The sequence below is a fragment of the Triturus cristatus genome, chromosome 5_2, assembly GCF_964204655.1.
Source record: "Triturus cristatus chromosome 5_2, aTriCri1.1, whole genome shotgun sequence".
NCBI classification, from domain to species: Eukaryota; Metazoa; Chordata; class Amphibia; order Caudata; family Salamandridae; genus Triturus; species Triturus cristatus.
In genome coordinates, this window is record NC_140588.1 from 803,397,373 (window position 1) to 803,419,653 (window position 22,281).

The 22,281-nt window shown below is 42.0% G+C and overlaps 1 protein-coding gene across 3 annotated transcripts in view; it reads left to right on the plus strand.

Annotated features, from left to right (window-relative positions):
* The window catches only part of MCF2 (MCF.2 cell line derived transforming sequence), an 830,978-nt gene that overhangs the window by 589,391 nt on the left and 219,306 nt on the right, over window positions 1–22,281 (plus strand). For all 3 annotated transcript variants that reach the window (XM_085607961.1, XM_085607960.1, XM_085607962.1), the window contains 3 exons: window positions 9,482–9,597; window positions 9,832–9,901; window positions 16,216–16,308. In XM_085607961.1, coding sequence (XP_085464087.1) covers window positions 9,482–9,597; window positions 9,832–9,901; window positions 16,216–16,308 — 279 coding nt within the window. The remainder of the gene's footprint in view (window positions 1–9,481; window positions 9,598–9,831; window positions 9,902–16,215; window positions 16,309–22,281) is intronic.

The following is a 22,281-nucleotide window of genomic DNA, read 5'->3' on the forward strand; positions in this document are numbered from 1 at the left end:
TGATCATTTGCCTATCCAACTCAAGTTACGCCTGCAGATCCATCGGACCCCGTATAGGTGCCGCATGTCCCCATGGCTCCTCCGGGATGCCAATTATCAGGAGACTCTACATTCAGCTATTGCAGACTACCTTAGTTTTAATGTGGGCACCTCACCATCACTCATCACCACTTGGGAGGTTCTTAAGCTGACGATTAGGGGGGCGGGCATCAGCTTTCGCAAAGGGGAGAAGCGACGGCGATTGGCACAAGTGAGGGAACTGGAGGACCGCCAGGGCCAACTGCAGTCCCAAATGTTGGAAGGATCTGACCCTAGCTCACACCGGAATCTCTTACGTATTCAACAGCAGCTGTATCAGCTCCATATGGACAGTGCTAAAGAGGCATGGCTGGCTACCCAACACAAGGTTTATCAAGGTGGGAGATAAGTCCAGTCAAATGCTTCTCAGGCTGTGCCAGGTTTGGTCGACTCCTGCGCAGGTTCCCCTCCTGAGGGCCCCGTCCAGTGCAACTTGTTCCTCCCCGAGGCCATGGTGCAAGTCTTTGCTTCCTTCTACTCTGTTCTGTACGAGAAGCGTGAGGTAATAGCTGCGCCCTTTATAGATGAATTTTTTTCCGATATCCCTCCCCGCCAGCTGTCTGATGAAGCGCATGATTTGCTGGACGCCCCTATCACGATGAATGACTTACAAGTGGCATTGGCTAATATTCTAACAGGCCGGGCTCGAATGGGTTCCCCAGCGACTTTCTGCACCCTCATATGGGAACCTTGGGCCCTCATTTGCTCGGGCGCTACATGAAGCCTTGGAACAGCACATCTTGCCACCAGACTGGCGACATGCTGAAATAGCGATCTTCCTCAAACCGGGTCGCCCCCGAAAGATCCAGGCTCCTATCGCCCCATTTCACTGTCGAATTTCAAACCCAAGCTCGCCTTTGCACCTGTATTCAAGACCTTGTCCACCCGGACCAGGCGGGCTTTATGCCACAGCGCTCCACTAGGCTTAATATTAGGCAAACCCATAATGCCATTGCGGGAGACTCTGGGCTTGGTTGCCCAGCGGCAATTTTACTGGCTGATATTGACAAATCGTTAGACTCGTTGTGCTGGACCTATCTTCTTGGCATCTACTTGTAATGTTTCTTGAGTATGTATGGTGAGCTTCGGGGGAGTGGGGGGTTTCATGTTTCCTTGGTCTGATGTTCGGCAGGCTATTGGGGTTTTGTATAATGTATCCAGAGATCTCATTTGATGCTCTTCCTTCAATAAAATCTGTTGTTAAAATAAACATAAAAAAATCGGTTTAGAAGAGTGGCTAGCTCTTGACAAAAGGTTTTATAAAAGTGGGTGGTGAAGCTGTCCGAGCAAAGCGCTTTTGAGGCTTTTAGGCGAATAATAGCTGCAACCATCTCCTCCATATGTTTTGGTTGGTCAAGTTGAGATGTGAGGTCTGGCGGCAAACGTGTCAAGGGAACTTCCTGGAGATACAGCTTCAGGTCTCCCGTGGCAGATTACAAAGCGCTATAAAAATCTTTGAAGTATTGCAGGGATTCTGCATATATACAGAACTATGCGCAGGAAACCAGCACCTTGGTGTATAGTGGTGTACCAACCAATCACCTTAGTGCCCAAAATTCCAAAAATTGACTAGCTCTAGTGTCTCATTCGTTCTCTGACAAATAGTGAAGCTACCAATGATTAGACAACCCAGAGCACGACACTCCCGACTCTCTCAGAAATCGTGGTAGCAAGACAACTCTTTCGCTCGCTCACTCACTCATACTTGTCCACAATAAGAGTAATCAGAGTCACGGTATAGTTTAAAATGTTTATTTCAACTAACGTGCTCTAAGATACAGTACACGTGCCATTACCAGCAGCAAAATGCATAAACACAATGAAGTCAGCATTGTTACAATTCCATAGAATACTAAAGGGAATGTCATTTTATAAAGACAGTGGGAAAAGGGCTATAGTACCTAACCACCCTCCCCGTGATAAGATATAGTTTATTATTAAAAAAAAAGAAGACCTCTATGTCCTGCCCTTCTTCCTATTACAGAATGGCTCCCTTCCGTCTCTTCCGTTCATGGCTGGAGAGTACCTGGGTCCCTTTTTACAAACACCAGGTATGGGACATAAACTTCGCCCCCAAGGAGTGCGTCACATACAGCGTACTACCTGGGCCAATGGGCGGCAACGAGACTGGAACTGACTACCCCAGAAGGAGCCTATCAGAAGGAAAAAAGCCGGAAGAGAATGCCACCAACTGAACTCGTGTGGAGAAGTCCAGATTCCAGCGACAGTCTGCGTGGGAGAGAGGAGACGAGAACACAAGACTCAGGAACAGCACCGAAGCCGAAACTACCCGGGACAACGCCGACGTCGCCCAAATTGAGAAGGAGTCCCAGAGACACCACGCTGGAGCGAGCCACGCTTCTGGAGGAGTGTGGCTAACAGAGGTACGAACTCGCATACGGGCACTGAGGGGGAGGCTGGGTGCAGACACGACCTGAGAGCTGCACATTACCCGCTTGCATATGCCTTCCCTCATAATTGGTGAATCCGTTTTGGTTTAAGGTGACGGAGCTCCCCTCACTCCCTCCATGAATATTTGGGAATTCCAGAGACCGGTCATTTAATCGGTTCCTCGATTTCTTTTCCTCTCATTTCCGGCCCGAGAGATCTGAAGATAGAAGACTCCCGGAGACTCCCTCCCATTACAGAAAGGAAGATAGAAGACGTCACTGTTATCCCCTGGTTGTTGTGAGAAAGCACAGAATGAATATTACAGTTCAATGAATAAAGCCAAACCAAGGAGAATCGCGCCTCTCTCGGTTTTTACTTTACCCGGTCACGTCACAGTGTAGTAACATGCTCAAAAAGCAGCCTCATGGCAGCGAAGCTCATGCTAACTTAGCGATGTCGACAATGGACCTACCCTCCATATGACAAAAGGCCTCAGCTAATTCGTCAACTGAGTGGACCTCCTCCCCCTGAATTGTTTGGACTGAGCTCCCTGAGCCAGAATGGATTTTACTATGGAGCCGATGTGCCAGCATGCTGCCACAGCGGTCACTGCTCAAGTCGAATTTGTACTTGAGGTGCTGGAGGGTGTACTCTGCCCTGTCAAGGTGAAAATTCTGCAAGATGAGCCTCTTTTTCTCTAGTTCTCGGGCGCTGAAGCGTTTATAGATCGACTCTAGCTCGGAAACCGCCTGTTCTAGTTGTTAGCACTTCTCCCTGCGAATCAGATTCTCGGCAGCTGAGATGGCGATGAATTTTCTCCTTATGACAAGCTTTAAAGCCTTCTACAGCGACAAAAATGGGATCCCCTCAGTGTCATTATTACAGAGGTAGCACGCTAATGCAGTACGCATAGTGGTGACCATTGGGGGTGATTGCAGCAGAGCATTGCGGAGTTGCCAGTGTGATGCACTGGGGTGGGAGATATTGAAGTAAGGTCAAGGCGATTGGGCGTGGTGTGAAAGAAAACTGGGTTCTATGCTCTCTTCTCTGACACAAGCTGTTAGAGCCGGAGATGTGAGGAAGTGATCAATGTGGGCGTATGATTTATGTACTGCAGAACAAAAGGTGTAATCCCTCGAAGGGGGATGGAGGTGGTGCCAAATATCGCAAAGCGCTCCGTCGTCTAGCCTCTGAGAAATGCGAAGAGGAATTCCAAGAATGACTTGATAACCAGGCCCTCTCCAACCTCTGAGTCCGCCCCACAGGCTTAGGCAGTTTTATCTTCCGGGGCTCCCCCCTCCTAGTTTCACAAACATGTCCTTAAGTGATTAATCTTTTTCTGTTCTATTCACAAACATAGTGCAAGTCAGGATGGCAGGGTGGCCAGGCAGATGAAATCAGCACAGGATCCAGAACTAGGCGGCCCCCTCTGCGGTTTGGACGAGAATGGCCACCCGCTTAGGGGACCCAAGTAGAGTCCTGTCAGAAGCCCCAAAGCTCAATCCTTTCCCTAGGGTCTATTGGGAATGATCCCGGAGCAACAGGTACACAGAAAGTCGCCCAAGGGATTCTCAAACAAGTGTACGGCAGGGCCCAGCCTCTGCGGAATGGGATGTACGTCAGCTCTTCAGCGGCCCCTCTCCTTAGTGCCACATCCGGGGCAGCGAGTGGGCCACCGTCTCCTGACCCGCCAGCCCAGACTGCCCTGTCGATTGTGGAGAACAAACTTATTCCTAGGTCTCCGCCACCTCCAGAGGGGTGAGGAGAGGGCCCCCCACAATCACCACAGCTGCATAAGAGGTATCTACGGGCCCCTCACCTTCCTCTGCCGGCCTGCACCCTTGTATAGGCACCCCTTGCTCACCCCTATCAGGGCCTACTCCTCTCCCGGGGCCTCCTCCTTCAGCCGGAGTGTTGGGGGGAGGGAAACTCCCAACCACCGCCTCCCCCTGTTAGAGACCTAAGCTCCTCCCCTCTCTCACCGTGAGCATCCGTTCTGGTCGAGGGCTGCACGGCCCGCCGGGCTCAAGCACACTGCCTTGACAGTGGGAGCGTTGCATCGATTGCGGAGAGCACCTCCAGACCTGACACTCACCGCCACAGCAGTCCTTTGTAGCCTGACAGGGGGGGGCGCCACCCCCTTGATGAAGTTGCGGGCTGGGGGAGCCCCCTCGATTTGTCAGCAACTCTGAGGCCAACCTCCTTTCGGTTCGGCGGCCGCAATCACTCGACCACTGTTGCGGCTCTCGTGGGATCAGGGCAGCCGATCAGAGTCTCGGGCCTCCCATGTGCCCCACCCGTTGTCTGTTCACCAGCGCTCTACATGGACCCACTACTGGTGGCAGGAGGGGTGCAAATCGATGCAGTAGTAGTGGCAGGACAGGGAGACAGAGATGTCCATCTCACTTGTCCGCCATCTTGGACAGGCCCCTTCATTTGAGAGGTTTCTGCTTGTACGATCTCTTGATCCACCCAATATGGTTACACAGCTAGATAGGTAGGCTGGTTTGGTGAGGTAAAAAGCTTTCTAGGTAAACATTTGAGCTCCATAACTGTTCCAAAATTCCTTGGAAGATGGTTAGAAGCACTTACTGACACTAATTAATAAAGTACAACACAGAATCCCAAAATAATTTCTGTATATTAAAAATAAACATGTAATTACGATAAACTCTAATGTTGGTTTATGTAAATGGGTGAGCAAATACACAGAGCTATATCATAGTAATTTGTTTCACCAATCAAGCACCGTAAAAAATCCGCTTACTATTTTACTCTGTGTTTAAGATTCAGAGAAACTTCAATTCATTGCCTTTTTTGTAGCTTTGATAATGAAAGTGCATAGAAGCATAACAACCTAAAAACTCTTGCTGAACCAGTGCTATGTTAAATGATTACATTGGTGATCTACAAATCCCCTGAAACCAATACAACTTATGAGGGTGGACAAGACTGGGAAATTGTCATAGTAAGCAGTTAACCAGTATTAGATGCACCAAAGACTGTCATCAAGCAAAGACAGGATTCACAGCTTTCCTGTAGAAAACGTTTTAGACATCTAGAAGTCTTCAGTGCATGTTGGTTCTCCTTCATGAAAAAAAAGGATTTTATTTCTTACTCTTTGTAAAACACAAAATGTGATGGGAGGATGCTTGCAGCAAGTCTAACCACTGGCAATCGCTCGGGTAGTATTCCAACCCATCGTTCTTTTGCCCACCATGACACCTATATTAGACCCGCCTGTATACAAATCAGTCTTGACCCATGCTCTAATAGGAACAGTCCAGCTTGAACTGGCAAGTCAGACCTTCTCCGAACTGGAATAATAGAAACTAAGGAACCGCTTTGCCCTGACTGGGACTCTTCAGCCTGGTGTAGCATGGTTCCAGTGGCACAGTATGCAAGGGACTCACGTCTGATCATGTTCTTGACCACTTAGGGCGGTATATTAAACACACAAAAGGTGATGCAAGGATGCTTGCAATACATCTGATTACTGGTATTTGCTTGGAGTAGCATTCCAGCCTATCATTCTTTTGCCCACTATGCCACCTTATATTAGACCCAGCTATATGCAAATTAGTCCATTGGAGCAGTCCAGCCCGAACTGCCAAGCCAGGTCCTCTCTGAACCAGAACCCAAGCAGCCCAGAACCAGTTTTGCCCTAATAGGGGCTTTTGAGCCACGTGTGGCCTGGCTCCTAGTAGCACAGTGAGCAATAGACCCAAGTTTGGGCATACTCTTGGCAAACTAGGGCTGTATATCAAACACACAAAAGGTGATGGGAGGATGCTTGCAATAAGTCTAACTACAGGCAATCACTCGGGGAACATTCCAACCCATCGTTCTTTGTACCAAGACTGATATGTATAGAGCTGGGTCTAATCTGAGGTGGTATGCTGGGCAAAGAACAATGGGTTGGAATACTATCCCGATCAATTGCCAGTCATTATACTTATTGAAAGAATCCCCCCACCACATTTTGTGTGTTTGGTTTATTTGGGGTAGGTTGCAGACACCCCACAATAGCAGCATGTTGGACCTGGCCCTCTCTGCAGGGTCACCCCACACTTTTTTTTTTACCCTCCACTTTTTGCTGGATTCTCATTTTGCTGGCATTAGGACCCTGTGCAGTTTACCACTACTAACCAGGTCTAATGTGCTTGTGATCTCTCCTCTAAACATAGTAGAATTGGCTTACACCCAATTGGCCTACCTAATTTACTTGTGAGTCTCTAGTAAAGTGGTGTGAAATGTACCTTGAGCCTGTAAATGAAATGATACTAGTAGGCCTGCAGCAATTGTTGTACCACCCACTTAAGTAGCCTTGTAAATATGCCATTGCAGCCTATATGTGCAGTTTTAAACTGTCATTGTGACCTGGATTGACACACCTTTTGCAAGACCCAATCCTTTCTTTTTCATACATCCTAGTCTCCCTAGGGTTGACCCAGGACAGCCCAGAGAGCAGGGTGCAGTATACTTAAAAAGTAGGACATTTATGTTTTAATTTTACATGTCCTAGTTGTGAAAAACTCTGCAACACCTATCTCTCCGATAGGCTAACATTGGTGTTACCTTATTACATCTAATAGGTGATCATTTCCAAATGGGAGCAGATGCTCAGTTCATGTTTGGTGTCTTCAGAATTGTAATGACAAAACCTCCCTCATGATAATGTCTGATTTTAAATTACGATTTTGAAAATGCCACTTTTAGAAAGTTGGCATTCCCTGCCCTAGCCATTTAGTCCCAGTAGCCTGTCTCTGGGTCACATGACTGGGTGTGGCTGACTGTTGATATTTGTGTATTCCTCGTAGCTAATCACGCGCAATAGGGAGCCTAGGTGTGCCTGGAAGGGCCACCAATGATGGGATGGGAGGGAGGAGCTGGACCCAGATCCTCTTACACTTGAGTAGGCTGTGTCCTGCCTCCACAGAAAGGGCTGCATACCCCCTGTAGTTAATCTGGAACCAGGGCCAGGAAGGCAGGAAACTGGACATTTTAACGGCCTGTCTTAAGAAGCTTCTCCCCACTTCAAAGGCACAACTTGGTATAAGTATCAGACCTCAGACACCAACTCTTCAGTACACTTTTGGACCTGTGGATACGCTGCCAGGAAAAAGGACTGGTGTGCTGCTGAAAGAACTGCCACTTTGCAGGACTGCTGCCTTGCGGGACTACAGCCTTGCTGAACTGCTGCCTTGCTGTGCTGAACTGCTGCCTACTGCCCTCTTGCCTGGGTGAGAAGGACTGTACCTGTACCGCATCTGTTGAACCCAGGACTCCAATGCGACTCCAAGGGCAAGCAGGGTGGCCTCCTGTCTAGAGCCTCGAGACAGAATGCTCCAACAACCTTGACCTCATATCACAGCTCCCCATTTCCTCAGAAACGTATGTAACTCCTCGGCTGCTCAATGCATCCTCAGCACGGGACCTTGTAACACTCTGCAACCAGGATCTAGGGTACTTTATTCAGCAGGCAAAACTGAATACTGTAGTCAGCCCATGCTCCACCATGGTCGGCCTGAACTTGTGGCTTTTTCCCTGTCGGGCGCAACCAGGTATCCGCAAATGGTGCTTTGTGTTTTTGGCCGCTATTCCCACTGAATTCTTTAAACCTGTATTTCTCCAGTTCTACTGATTGAATTTCTGTCGTTTTGAGTATGGTTTTATTCACAAAAAATTACTATTTTTTCTAAACTGTTATGGGCTTCTTTTTGTGGTGTGTTCGCACTGTTTAAAATGTTGCACAAATACTTTACACATTGCCTCTGAGTTAAGCCTAACTGTTCTGTGCCAAGCTACCCAAGGGAGGGATGAGCACAGGTTAATTTTGGGTATGCTTGTGACTTCACCCCGACAGGGATTGTGGTTTCTGCTTGAGTAGGGTTGCACCCCGTTCAATCAGTAACCCAATTTCATGCACAGCATAAGTGAGGGAATGAATTATATTGCATATGTTTTTGCTGGGAAGGCTGCGTAGTTCAGAAGAACTGATCTTCTGAACTATGAAGGGCACCTGTCTGAGGTGGGGCATTGACCACATTGTGCAAGGCTACATATCAATTTTGAGTTTGATTGAAAATAGATTCTCCCTCTAGTTTTTCTTCATAATATTATTTATCTGTGGGTAGCCTCACTATTTGCTGCACTGCTTTCTTTAACATATTTATAGATATGCATTTCACAGACTTTCTACAGACTGAACAGCATCTAAGAAAGTGCATGGTTCGCACACCCAACTTCTAGACTAAGGTTTTTCCCCCCTCATACCTGGAAAGAAAAAACAAAATTTCTACATAAGTCCCTAAACGTTAAGCTTTTCTGACTAAACAATTGTTTCATTGGGCCATGGTGAAAATTCCAGTGGTATATAGGTTTTTGATCTTTGTAATATGTTGGCCAATGGAAAAGACAAGGAAATGCCTACTAATTAAAAATGCCAACTGGAACTAAAAAGACCATACGCCATCAGAACCCCTCTCAAGATGTAATGGAACTAATTGACATTATCCCGATTGTAGTTTCTTGGATGGCAGCAACTGGATATAGTAAAATGAAGCTGAAATTGATCAAGCGGAGCTCCGACCAGTTATAGACATGCTGTATTTGTATTTAGGAAAAGGTCAAAAGAGTTATATCTGAGCCCTGTCTCTCCATGAAACAATTTTTCTGACCACTTTGTGCTTTCAAGTTTGTCTCCTTTTCTGTACTCATGGAGTGCTGGCTGTTCATCAGAATCCTGCAATGTACACAAACACAGAACCTTTCAACTAAGCAAAAAGGCTTGTGAGCGCTGATGATGTCACATTGCATTATTGCACTAGGAATTTACAATAGTGTGCATCCTTTCAAGTTATTACAACAAAGTCCTTAGATATAAAGACTAGTTGGTGGTCTGCTGTTTTTTGATTATATTCAATGCAGTCCGTTGAGTTAATTGTTGTGTGCTAAACACACATTCTGATAAGACTGTTTAAGATTATTACATTTGTATTTCCTTTTGCAGGGCTACAGAGCTGAAATGGACAGTCCAGATATGATCGAGTTCATGCCTCCTGCCCTGAGAAACACAAAGGCAATTCTCTTTGGAAACATGCCTGAGATATACGATTTTCATAACAAGTAGGTGCCTGGTTAATTCCAACAATATGGTCTTGATTTGACCTGAAACAAATATATTTATATAAATATACCCGTATACAATATATATACCTTTTAATTGTTTTGCATGCATTTTCACATAGCTACTAATATGCACAATTATTTATACATATGTTTTTGCACACATAGTTGTTTATGTACTGTTCGTAAAGTGGTATGTAACATTTTTTTGTTTTGTCTCTTGTTTCCTCACAGAATCTTTTTGCAAAATCTTGAAAGCTGTCTTGGTTCTCCAGATAGAGTAGGGACTTGTTTCCTAGAACGGGTATGTAATTGGGCTATCCAATACTAATTAGGTACTGCTGCACATTTTGTATTGTTTTTATTTATTTTCAAAATATTCTGTCAAAATCTGCATGTATAGAAAAATATTGTGTTGACTGTTAAGAAGCTCCAGGCTGCTTCACCTTACTATCACAGTCCGACGTCTGGTTTTTAACAGTCTCTAGCTTTATGGCACGTCTATTGCCTTTCTGTGGCTGGGTAGCACTTTTATGTGAGGACAGTTATACCTCCTTGGTGGAGACTATCAATTCTGAGACAAGGTCACCTCTTGGTAGCATAGGACAATTCCGTGAAAAGAGAGGTACTGCACATTACCTGGTGCTGAAAGAGATCGAATAAATGCAAATGTTCTAGCCTTCTTTGGATTTCTGAAGCCTGGGATGTGGAATAAGCAGGGTATAATGTGCCTGCTTACCTGGTGCTAGTAGCTGGCACTATATGCAGATGATGGGACTCACGTTGGCAATGGAGAACATAAGAGTAGAAGTTCAGTGGTCACCGTTGGAGTGTAATGCTATTCTGGATAGAAAATTGTCAATATGCCTAATTTCTTTCTAAGTGGTTTTTAAGAAGCAAAAACAATCTCTTTTAGAAACCACACTGTCTATCGTGGTAACATAATTAGTTACAAACTCATGCGTTCTAGTAAGTCCTGCCAAGAACAGGATCCGACATCTTAGTCTAACCTCTGATACAAACTGGTCACCCGAATAAGAGGGAAACGTACATTGTTGCAATAGAACCAGTCGTTCAGCAAAAAAGTTGTAGACTTCACAAAGTCAAACCACCGATTTTGGTATTTAATCCCAATTTGAGAGGTTTTAAAGCAACAAAAAGTAGTTCGGATAATTTACTAAATGTTAAAAGTTACAGTATAATTATTATTCATTTTTAAAACGAATCTCCTTCTGCAATATCTACGTGACCTATCTAGGTAGGAGAGCCATGCAATAACAGCTGACAAGTAATATCCAAGAAGAGTAAGGGGGCACAGGAAAGGAGAATATGTATGAATAGGAGGAGTGGGGTGAAGAAAAGGAGGCAGTGGATCCGTGAATTCCCAGTGGGAGAAATGAAATAGAGGCAATATTAGGGAGGGAGAAAGAAAGGGGAGGGGAGTTTCTGAATGGAATCCTTGGGGAAACTCATTTGTGCTGAGGAGGTACAACGGGACTCTCCCTGAAAACAATGGAAAAAAACTGACTGTATAACAGTTGAGGAGGAGGAGAAGTAGATGGCAGGGTAAGCAGCCCGCATATGGAAAAGAAGGGCCACAACATGCGTGAAGAGAGGCGAAACCGCCCGCCCAGCCTTCATAAATGAGGCAAAATTGCTTTTGTCAGAAACAAAACAAACAATCACAAAATTCATTAGAAACCTTTTGTCAGTGTCAGTTATGGGGATGGGCATTCATTCAAGAGATATCACCAGGACGAGACCACTGTTAGCATCACCAAGTATGTGGAACAAGGGTATCATAGGACCAGCGCCCAGATAGAAACCAGGGCAAATAAATGTTATCCTTAGTTTTGACTTTACCAGTCATCAGAGAGATTATCCAGGGCTGGTAAAGTCCCACCCTTGGCCCCAGGGCCCTGTCATGCCACAGTGCTACCCCCTCACCGGTGACGTAATAAAGCATCATTCTTGCGGGTAGCTATTGGTGCTGCACGCTTAATCCCTGCAGTGTCTATGGTTACGTTCCAAATAGTCTGTCACCCCACCGTTTCCCAACTGGGCTCAGAGTTGGGAAAGGGTGAGGTGAAAGTGCAGAGGGTTAAATCTGGTATCTGTGACCGCACAGGTTCAAGCTTTCAGATTTGTGCTCCAGTGTTGGTTGAAGCAGGAAGCAGCAGGAGTCGAAACATGACCTGTGCGAGTAGCAAGATAAGAAAAAAAAAAGTGTTTAAAGGATGTGTAAGAGTGCATGTCTGTGGGGAGACTGTGTGTATGTGAGAGCATGTCTGTGTGTGTTTGAGAGTCAGAGAGAGAGTTAGTGAAGGAGAGAGTAAGTGAGAATTAGTGATAGGAAGAGTGTGAGTGAGAATAAATTTGAGTGAACAAGGAGTCTAACAGTGTGAAAGTGTTATTGTGTGTGAGACTGGGTGAGTCAGGGAGAGATGAAGTGAATCAAAGGCTGAATGAGTCTGAGTGGTCCCAATGAGTGAGAATCAATGATACTGAATGAGTCAAAGTGAGTCTGAGGGAGTCAGAGTAAGTGAGAATGAGTAGAACCAAGTAAGAATGAGTGAGACTAGTTGAGTCAGAGTGATATTGACTAAGAATGAGTGGAACTGAGTGAGACTAGGTGAAAATGGGTGAGAATAAGCCGGACTGGGTGAAAATGTGTGTGAGTAAATGAGCCAGAGGGATTTGAGTGTGAATCAGTGATACTGAATGAGAGTGAGTGAGGCTGAGTGATAATGAGCATGACTGAGTAAGTTAGTGAGACTGAGTGGTGCTGAGTGAGTCAGAATGAGACTGATTGAAACTGACTGAGCCAGAGTGAGATTGAGGGAAACAGAATGAATGCGACAGAGTGAGAATGAGTGAACTGAAATTAGTGAGGCTGAGTGAATCAGCATAAGAATGAGTGAGTCTTGGTGAGACTGTGTGAGTCAAAGTTGAGACTAAGTTATTCAGAATTAGTGGGTCAGAGGAGTGTGAATGAGTGAGACTGTGTTAGTCAGTGAGACTGAGTAAGTCAGAGTGAGTAAAAGCGCAAGTGTGACTGACACTAAGAGAATCTGTGAGAGAGTAAAACTGAGTGCAAGTGAGTGTGAGAACCTTCACCATGAATACTCAGAGAAGAAGTCAGGCTCACATGAGTTTGAGCTAAGGGTTACACCTCTCCACTTTGAAAGATCACTACACAACACTGGGCCAAACGTTTATGGCCGATTTCCTTTATCCGCATAGTGGACAGTAAGTCAACCAACACTATCTCTGTTTTGTTTGAATTTAATTTTAAGGGACTACTGCACGTTGACCTGTCTATTTAAAAAAAGTTTGTTCTAAAAACTCTTCTTTCTTCTCGGGTGGAAGGAACATTTTTAGCAATAAACTCAGACTCAACAGCATGTTTTAAAAAAATACATGTATTCCAAAAAGTAAACAGTGCTGTCTGGGTGTGAAGATAGATATTAAAAAAAAGTGTGGCAACAAAGCTGTCCCCTGAGGGACACCACAGACATAGGAGTTCCAGGTGAAGAAGTAAATACCAAGTTGTAAGGCCTGTGGTCTCCCTGCAATAACAAAACTGAACCAGGTAAACGTGGTCTCTTTACTCCACACTTGTCCAATCTACATTGCACAGTGTTGGATTGACAGTGTTGAAAACCACAGATAAATCTAATATAGTAAAGTCTCTGCCATCATCTGTAGATTGTACATAATTGCTGTCGTGACAGATTCAGTGTTCTGGAGAGACTAAAATCCAGTTCAGTACTCATTTAGGATATTATTGTTCTCAGCATAAGGCAGGAACAGAGTTCTCACTTTTTGTCCAAGGAATTTATACAAATATGGTAGGTTTGAAAGCCCTCTATAGTTTGCCATATCAGCCAGCTTTCCCAGATGGTTTTTTTCATTGATCACTTGAGACCTGCGCATGTCCATAACATGTTTGGTCAGTGCAACTGTACCTGAAGCAGTTACATATCTTTTCCTACATTACCATTTTCTCATCATCCTAGCTGCAAGACATAGTACCATTGCCAGAAAAATAAGACCAGCAGACGATAGAAATACAATTCCTACACACACGCTACAGTACAGTGACTTAATAAGGTGACGTGTCACATTCAGGAGATTAAAGGAATGGTGGGGAGTCTGGTTTTTATATATTCTCCCATTATCATTAATTGAGAGGCAAAGCAACTGTGGGTGTGGATTGCCATACAGCACATCAGTATGTCATTACAGGGATATGCAGTGTGCATTATCTGTGCATACATAATGATTACCTTCAGAACGTATCTTCGAATAGCTTTGGGATACATGAGTCTGGTGCTTTGCTCATCACGCTTGCAGTTTTCTTGGGATTTCATCTTAATGTGCAGAGGTGTATCAGTTCTGTCTTGAACATTGCTTGCCATTCCTTTGATTTGAATGGTCAATAGAGGTGGCCCTAACAAACTACACTTGCTTCTTAATTGAATAATTTTAATGAAAGGATCTAATGAAATATCCTATGTACTAAAAGCTGCACTTGATCATAGACTCAATCCTGACTAGGCGGAAGTGAATCTTCATTATGACATCTATGTATTCCACCGACGCCAGACCACCTGGGGGGTGTAACAATTTTTATCCGAGATATGAGCAATACCAGCACTAATCCTACCACCTAATCAAGAATCTAAACTGAGTGGCATGGAAGCCACATGATAGGTTTACATATCATATATATAATGCTCTTTAGGATTACAACATTCTTTTGTTATAGCACACAGCAATATGTTACAGGAAGACCAACCAGAAAACATTTTTCACATTCTATCAGAGAGATTTCCATAAACGTCCTTCTGTTAGGTCAGATTTGACTAAAACTTCTGAGATTAGCGTAATGTTTTCATGGTCGATTTCATTTCTGTCTGAGACCATGCATTCCTTAGATTTGAGATGCTAGACCTGAACAAGAGCGTTCCTGGTGGCTATCACTTCACGCAAGAAAATGAGCAAAAAAGAGGCGGGATTGGCCAGGTCGAATTTCAAAGAACTCACCTGAACTTTCAGCCTTATGATTGTTTAAAAAATAGATCTTAATCAAACCGTAATTACTAGTTTTCTTTAAAAGGTGCATGAAATTCCTTTGGAAGTGTCCTACATACCAGGCTTATATTTCCCTACAAATATTAATCGGTCAATTTTATCACTAAATGTTCACCTCCATATTTGTGATGATTTATAATGAAATATTTCCTGGGGGGGGCATTGTGCTCATTGCTGAGCTGTGCATTTGCTCCCACTTCTACTGCAGTACCCACTGGGTTCTCCCACTCACTCACCCCCACGGTTGAGGGGTTTAACATAATAGAAGATATACTTGTGCTTGCAGAGGAGAGCTATTTCATTATGTCTACTAGGCAAGCATGAGGTAGGCATGGTAAGCGAGGCAGGGGCATATAGTGTTCACTACAGGTGAAGGGGACAAGAAGGCTACGTGCAGCCCGGAAGTCGCTTGCCCTTCCACATGGAACAGTTATAGAATTCTGTTTAAATACTTCACCTGCAAACTCAACTCCCCGAGCTTTGGATTAGTTTGTCAGATGCCAAACCTCCAAATACGATAAGCATTTGTGTGATTTAGGATTTAGACGCAATTTTAATTCACACAATCTCTTCTGGAATATGGTCGTGTCATTGTACAGATAGAAGCTTGAAACAGACCATTTATTCACTGTTTTAGATGATGTGTTCAGAGAAAGACTAACGATAGTAGTCTGTGAATTTGTTTTCTCTTGTGCGTTTATGTATTAATGCCTATGTCTTTGTAAAAAAATATTTTGCTTTATATGTTAATGTGATTAGTCTGTATCAAATAGAGTGAATGTACCAAGAGACAACTGTCTCTGTGGGAATTTATAGATTTTTATGGAATTTTAATTAAAGAAATACTTTTTTTCTAAATATATGTTTAGTCTTTGTGTTAAGAATTGGTCTTTTTCCCTCGAGTTTGGGTTTTTAAAATCTGCTGTTCACTCTCATTTTGTGTTTATATGGTGGCATGTTATTAAGATTTGTTCCAGAGGGAATTGATATTTTACTTGTTTAGAGTACCCTGTCCCTTTGGTTCTGAAGGGGTCTCTCTCTTTAATTTACAATGATTTAGGATTGAGCCTAAAATATTTGCCGGGAGATAGTCCGTAAGCCACCACAAACATCAGTGTCAATGGAGCAGCCAAGAAAACGCATGCAATTGCTAAAGCTGCTACAACTGCATAGCTTTTGGACATCTTTACATTTACCTTCTGGTTATCTACACAAAATGAAAACAAGAGAAATGATTTTATATTTTACTTGAAACTGTGTCAATATATTTGTATTCGTTTTAATTTACAAAACAATATATAATGCATACATACTCATTTAAATGTTATACAATACGTGCTACCATGGCAAACCATATTATAAAAAAAATATACTGTAACAATAACACTAAAACATGATATGCCATCTTATCACCTTATCGTAATGTTCTTACATGTGTGAAAAGAAGAATGTTACGTTGGTTGTTTTAATTCAGACTGCAGCTGTGTCATCAAAGTAATTTACTAGTCATGTTCGTTACAGCGTAAAGATTTTCAGATGTATGAGAAATATTGTCAGAACAAGCCACGTTCGGAATCCTTATGGAGACAGTTTTCAGACAGTGCTTTTTTCCAGGTATGATATTTTTTGTGTGCTACAATGAACTGTTTATCTTGTAGAAAGAGGGCAAGAATAGCGAACCAACATTTTGCTTGGAATGTATATATGGCTTTTTTCAAGGTATTGTGAGGAGTAGCAAGGTTAGAGGTACTTCCTGGCTGATGGATGGGTGAATTTGACATATTCTGCATCACAAACTAATAATCTGATCACTTGATAAGATTCATGTTGGGATGTTAAATTTGTTAAAAAACGCATAGGAATTTGGACATGAAACATAAACACGACATTCACGTTGGGTGGTCCAGCACCGATAGAAGCATTAGGTCAACAGGTTACCTGTGTTAATTGTTGATAAGTTCTTTATAACCATGATTGCTGTCCTGATGGCTGTATTCAACTAGCAATACAAAATGTTAATTAATGAACCTAACTACTGTATGCAGGTTCTGCACACCATGACAACGGGAGCGGTAAGTTCTCACAGCACATAGACTCTCTTTGGTCACTGCACATCTGTCCTCCCACTGTCTCAGCAGCAAGCACAATTCACCTGTGCTGGTTTGAACTGTTCACTAACTAGGTGGGGTTGATGGGATATCTTCCGCTGCCCTCAATATTAAAATTAGTATTCGGGATTTAAACAGTCACACTGGTAATAAAGTTCACCTCGCTCTCCATTATTTTTTAGCTCCATAGTTCATACAACAGCAGTGCCTCCTCATGTGTACAGTACTGCTAAGGACAAAGAATAAGCAGTCTTCTTGAAGGAAGAATGCACTATCCTTAGTGTAAGAGCACCTGTTTAATCCTGAGCTCTTAGACGTATCTGGGATTGTCCTGCCATACTTCTTTATCAGGTGTGCTCCCATGACCCATCAGAAAACCTTATTAACTTGACAAATTTATAAATATAAAGCAATAGACCTGTTCAAGATGCTCTTTTTCTGATCCTGTTGTGATTTATACAAATGTTGTTCTGCTCCAAACAAAGCAAACTAAGGGGCTTGTTCAGAAACTGCTCTTTGTAGTTTATTTAATAGTGCAGCAATAGTACTACTCGCATACTACAAAATATTGATACATTTATGTGTGAAGACCCTATTCTCGGCTCTCAGAGTAAATGTGGGATGACCGTGGGGGAGCAGCTGGAAAAATTGAGGATAGTTACTACCAAATGTGAGGGGATTAGGGAGGTTAATGAGGGGTTTAGGGAGAACCATGCAAATGCAAGCCAATCCCAAACATTAGTACATACATCTCATGAACTCATTGTTGAGTTAAATTATTCGAAGTGTAAAGTGACTTGTAAATAATCCCTTAAGGTGCAAGCTATTGAGATTCCTCTTATATTTTCAGACAAAATTGCATTTCGTTTTATTCTCTAGGTCTTTGTCTCTTAATCACTTTCTTACATCCAACTAAATTGGATAATGTTTATCAATAAAATCTTTTCGCAGTCTGTTTAAGGACTGTCGGTAAAAGATCATACATACACTTTAAAGAAAAGCGCTATATGAGTAAACATTCCTGAAAATCCTTATGTTCATTTTATTAATGTATCAAACTATAATCTTGCTAACATTTGGTTTGAAAAATCAAATCATGTAAATATACCCATACATTTTCAGAGTGCATTGACTATTATTTCACTACACAGACTATTACTAAACAGATATAAATATTTAAACAATATTATCCAAAGGAGGGTGCGTTCCCAGGTAGTTATTGATTGGGTTGGAGTCAGAGGGCCTGAGATACAGCCAAAGGCCCTACTCCACCTGGCCAATGCATACTCGCTCCCTTGGAATGTTGACATTGTAAATCAGCTCCTTAAAATGTGGTTTTTGAAATGTACAAAATATTTTGCTAGATAGTATGTTTTTCATGATACTATTTCGGTAGAAGGTTACAAAAAACATTCTTGATGGATTTTTTTGGAGCGATGAGGCTCTGTCGTAGTTATTACCTAGTTTTGAGTATCACACAAAAAGTAGCATATGTAAAGAATGATAGCATATTTTAGTCACAATATAAATCAATTGTTGGCGGTTTAATACTGATTTTAGGAATTGTGATGAGTTTTGTGGGAATTTCTCCCTGGGAAAAATGCAGATAATCCCTCATTGAGCAAAAACCTTTACATTTTTTCTCTTAATATTTTCTCATGAATGGATAGTGCTTAATAAGCAAGAAAATATGGTCCATGACAGATGAAATCATGACAGCTAAGTAGGCAGGTACTTTCTACACTCAGAGGCAGTTTATTGGTTGATTCTTAAGTGCTTTGCTGCTGCTTTGCTAAAGAACAGCTAGAACAGCATCATTCCATGTTTATGACCAATGTTCGGCACAACTGAATGCCATGTTATTGAAATCAGAGCTATGGAATTTAAAACAGTTTTATGAAGGAGATTACAGTAAATTAAGAAAAAGAGGGGTTCACGTTTGTAATTGAAATTATGGTTATCACTGCAGAAAGCTAAAATGAGGGCAAATTTCAATACATTTTAAATATCATCCTCATCAGTGTGAGGAAAAAAAGGTTGGCATGCTAAATGATGCATACTTCCAACAACACCAGCAGTTTGTCAGTTGATGCTCTTGTCTTCCTGAATCTTCACTACAGAGGTCTAATGAACAACTAGAATGATAACAATCTACATTCATGACAAATGTGAGGCATTGCCTGCTAGCCATTTTGCTGGAATAAAATCTATTGGATGTAAAGCTACAGAGCAGGTTTAAATAAATAAGCATTGAGGAATTAAACAGATCTGAAATCAGCTGTTTGCAAATGTGAGAGGAAGTATAGGTTTTAAGTAATTTATGCCATATTAGTTAACGTGAGAGATTCCTACATATATTCAACATCCCCTTCCCACACGTGTTTCCTTACACTACTCAACCTGACTTTTGTGCAGTATCTTCTTCCTTTTAAAGAAGTAACATTTTTGTAGACCCTGAAGGATTTGTAGAGTGTTGGAGGTGGAGGTACAGCTATCTACCAATTAACATGAATATATGTGTGATCCTGTGGCTAGTGAGACCCTCCATATTTGCTGTTTGAATATTTCTTTTTACTCATCCCACTTTCTTTTGTCCGTAGTTTCATCTCTTTTCATGAATGCTTACTAGCTTCAAAATAATTTTTATTCTAAATTAGTTTTAATGTCTTTATATAATATGTTTAAAATATTTGTATTTATTTTCTGAATAATACATCTGTTTCGTTTATAAATGACTACATTAAAAGTAAATTGATTAACATATAGTTTTAAATAAATACTATTGTAAATGAGAAAAAATTAAAATGCAAATGTTTTAAAATACAGTCACAACTTTCATGAACTATGTAGTTTTGCAGATTGGCAAGACTTTAAATATATACCACAAACACATGGAGATAAATGTTTTTTGGTCCTCATTCATTTCAAAAAGTGGTAGCAGCAGAGATGAAAGCCCAGTATCATGTACATATGATGTCTTTGCAATGAAAACGTGAGAGTAAACCTGTCGTTACAATGAAGATGCCCCAGTGTAGGCAATTTCTGTGAGCTAGGGGAAGACTCTGATTTGTTATTAGATCTCTGTGATCTTCACAGGTAACTGCTATGTAGAGGCTGGTGAGCGATACTGCAATGGCGTGTTTCTCAGGTGCTAGTGATTAATCTAGGTATCAACATTCTATGAGCTAATCAAAATGCTGCTTTGTTTTTAGGATGCAGCGCTCTGATTTATAATTGTTTTTATTTGCATTGTTCATTCTCTCATGAATAAGCAGTACAGTTAATACCATTATTAGGTTAAATATCAATATGACATAAGGCGGCTTCCTGATAAAGAAACCACATTTAAAAATCATTCCAAGCACTTGTGCTTTGACAGGATCCCAGTAATTAGTGCTTTAGCAAGGAATTATATTGCAATATGAGGATAGAAAGCTCTGTACATGTAAACACTTGCTGTGCCTTCCTAAAACATTTATGAACATATTCTGATCAAATTAATAGAAAGCAAGCTCATCCATGTCACAAAAATAAATTAAGGACTTCTCATACATTGTAATCCATTAGAGATTTTACATTTAATGTAGGGGAGAGGAGTTGGCCTAACAGCTAGTGCGGTCGACCTTGAATCTGGTGAACTGGGTTTGAGTCTCTGCAATGACACTGAACATCCTGTGATTCTGGGCAAATCACTTACTCTCCCCGTGGCTAACAAAAATTGATGTGTCTTCATGTAACGCAACTGATGCTATGAAAAGCGCTCTGATACCCGATACCTTCGGTTCAACTTCTCGCTATATAAAACGCTGTAAAAAAAAAAACACACACACAAAAAAAGTACGGATATATTTTAAATCAGACTATCCCCGCCAAAAAAAACGTTTTTGTTGCTAGTTCTTTATTTATTTTGAGAATTTCAATAATGTAACCTCTTTATTGCTGCAGTCCAGTTTCTCCACTGAATCCATATACCAACTCAACATAAACTTGGTAAAGCTACTGAAACCTCCAGTGGCATGGGCCTTGCTGTTAACAGTGTGTCCGAAATGCGTCTTCAGGTCAAATTGCATTCAGATGCTTTAGGCAGCTGGTTGAAAACCAAAGTGAAAGGGGAAATTTGGAATTAAGCAGTCTGGTCTTCAGTGCTGAATGATAATGTAAATCATGGCCTCCATTCAGAACCCTAGGCATTAAAAGTGCTACTGTATTCTTCTAGACTGGACAGTTGATTTCTAGTGTCTGCGGTGAAAAAGAGTAGGACTAAGAGTGATAAAGGTTACTGGCAAGTAATCAGATCACCATCTTTACATTACTCATCCACCCCTTGTCCTTATCCCAGTCACTATATATGAAGCATACCAAAGTGCTACCAGCATTTAAAATGAAAATAAAGCACACAAAAAAGTCACCAATGATGCAACACCCAGTAAATGTATTTGTGACATAAACAAAACAAATCAAGACCAGATAGAACTGTAAACCCTATAAACAAAAAATACAAAAACAGAAAGACCTTCTAACATGAGAGTCGAAGACAAGAATGCTAAACAAAAGTATGAGAAGAAACCTGAATTGCTACCCTGTATATTTCAGTTAAAAAAAAACTCTGTGAGCCTATACTCAGTAAGCATCCATTCAAGAGTGAATAACCTCAGGAAAATAAATCCCGGCCAAAGAATAGGTAAGGGCAGTAGTAGATTTAATCAAATTACTGGTTAACAAGAAAGTAACCTACTACTCCTCCCTATAAGTGCAAAGATATCAAAAGATGGTTAAATGTACAAAAAGACTTCTCACCCGATAAACCAAAAATTATTTATTTATTATTTATAAAATGTTATATAGCGCTGACTAGACCCAATGAGGGTATCAGAGCTCTTTACAAACGTTACATCAAAAGAAAAGTTGAGCGCTAATCACATAGAAATGAGTAGCTAACATGAGATCGTATATGTTGCAGGTTTTCGTTGAAGGTCAAGAGTGTTTTAGTCATTCTCGCTTAGAGTTCATCACGCATCCTGGTAGGTGAGCAGCTTCTGGTTGGTATCCGCTCGCAACAGGGCTGGGATCAAGAGAGAGTTTTCTTCATTAGACTTTTGTTTTTGTAGGAGGGGTTCATTCTGATTCCAGATCCTAGGTGCTAGGCCAGAGAAGGTGCATGTATAGGTTTTCTTTTTCCAAAATGTTTGCGGTTTCAGTAGCAGGGTGTCGGTGCTTCTCAAAGTTTTGCTATTGCCTGATAATTCCAGTTTATTTGCTAGATACTTTGGTGTGTTGAATGCAGGGCTTTGTGTGTCATGCATGCAATTTTTAGCTGTGCTCTTGCCTCATAAAGGAGCCAATTCAGTTCCTTATGATCAGGGGTGATGTGGTTGTTCTTTTTGGAGCCAGTGACGAGTCTTTGCAGCCGCGTTGAGTGAGGCTCTTAAAGGAGCCAGACTGGATCTCGGCAAGCCACATAGGGTTGTAATCCCAAACT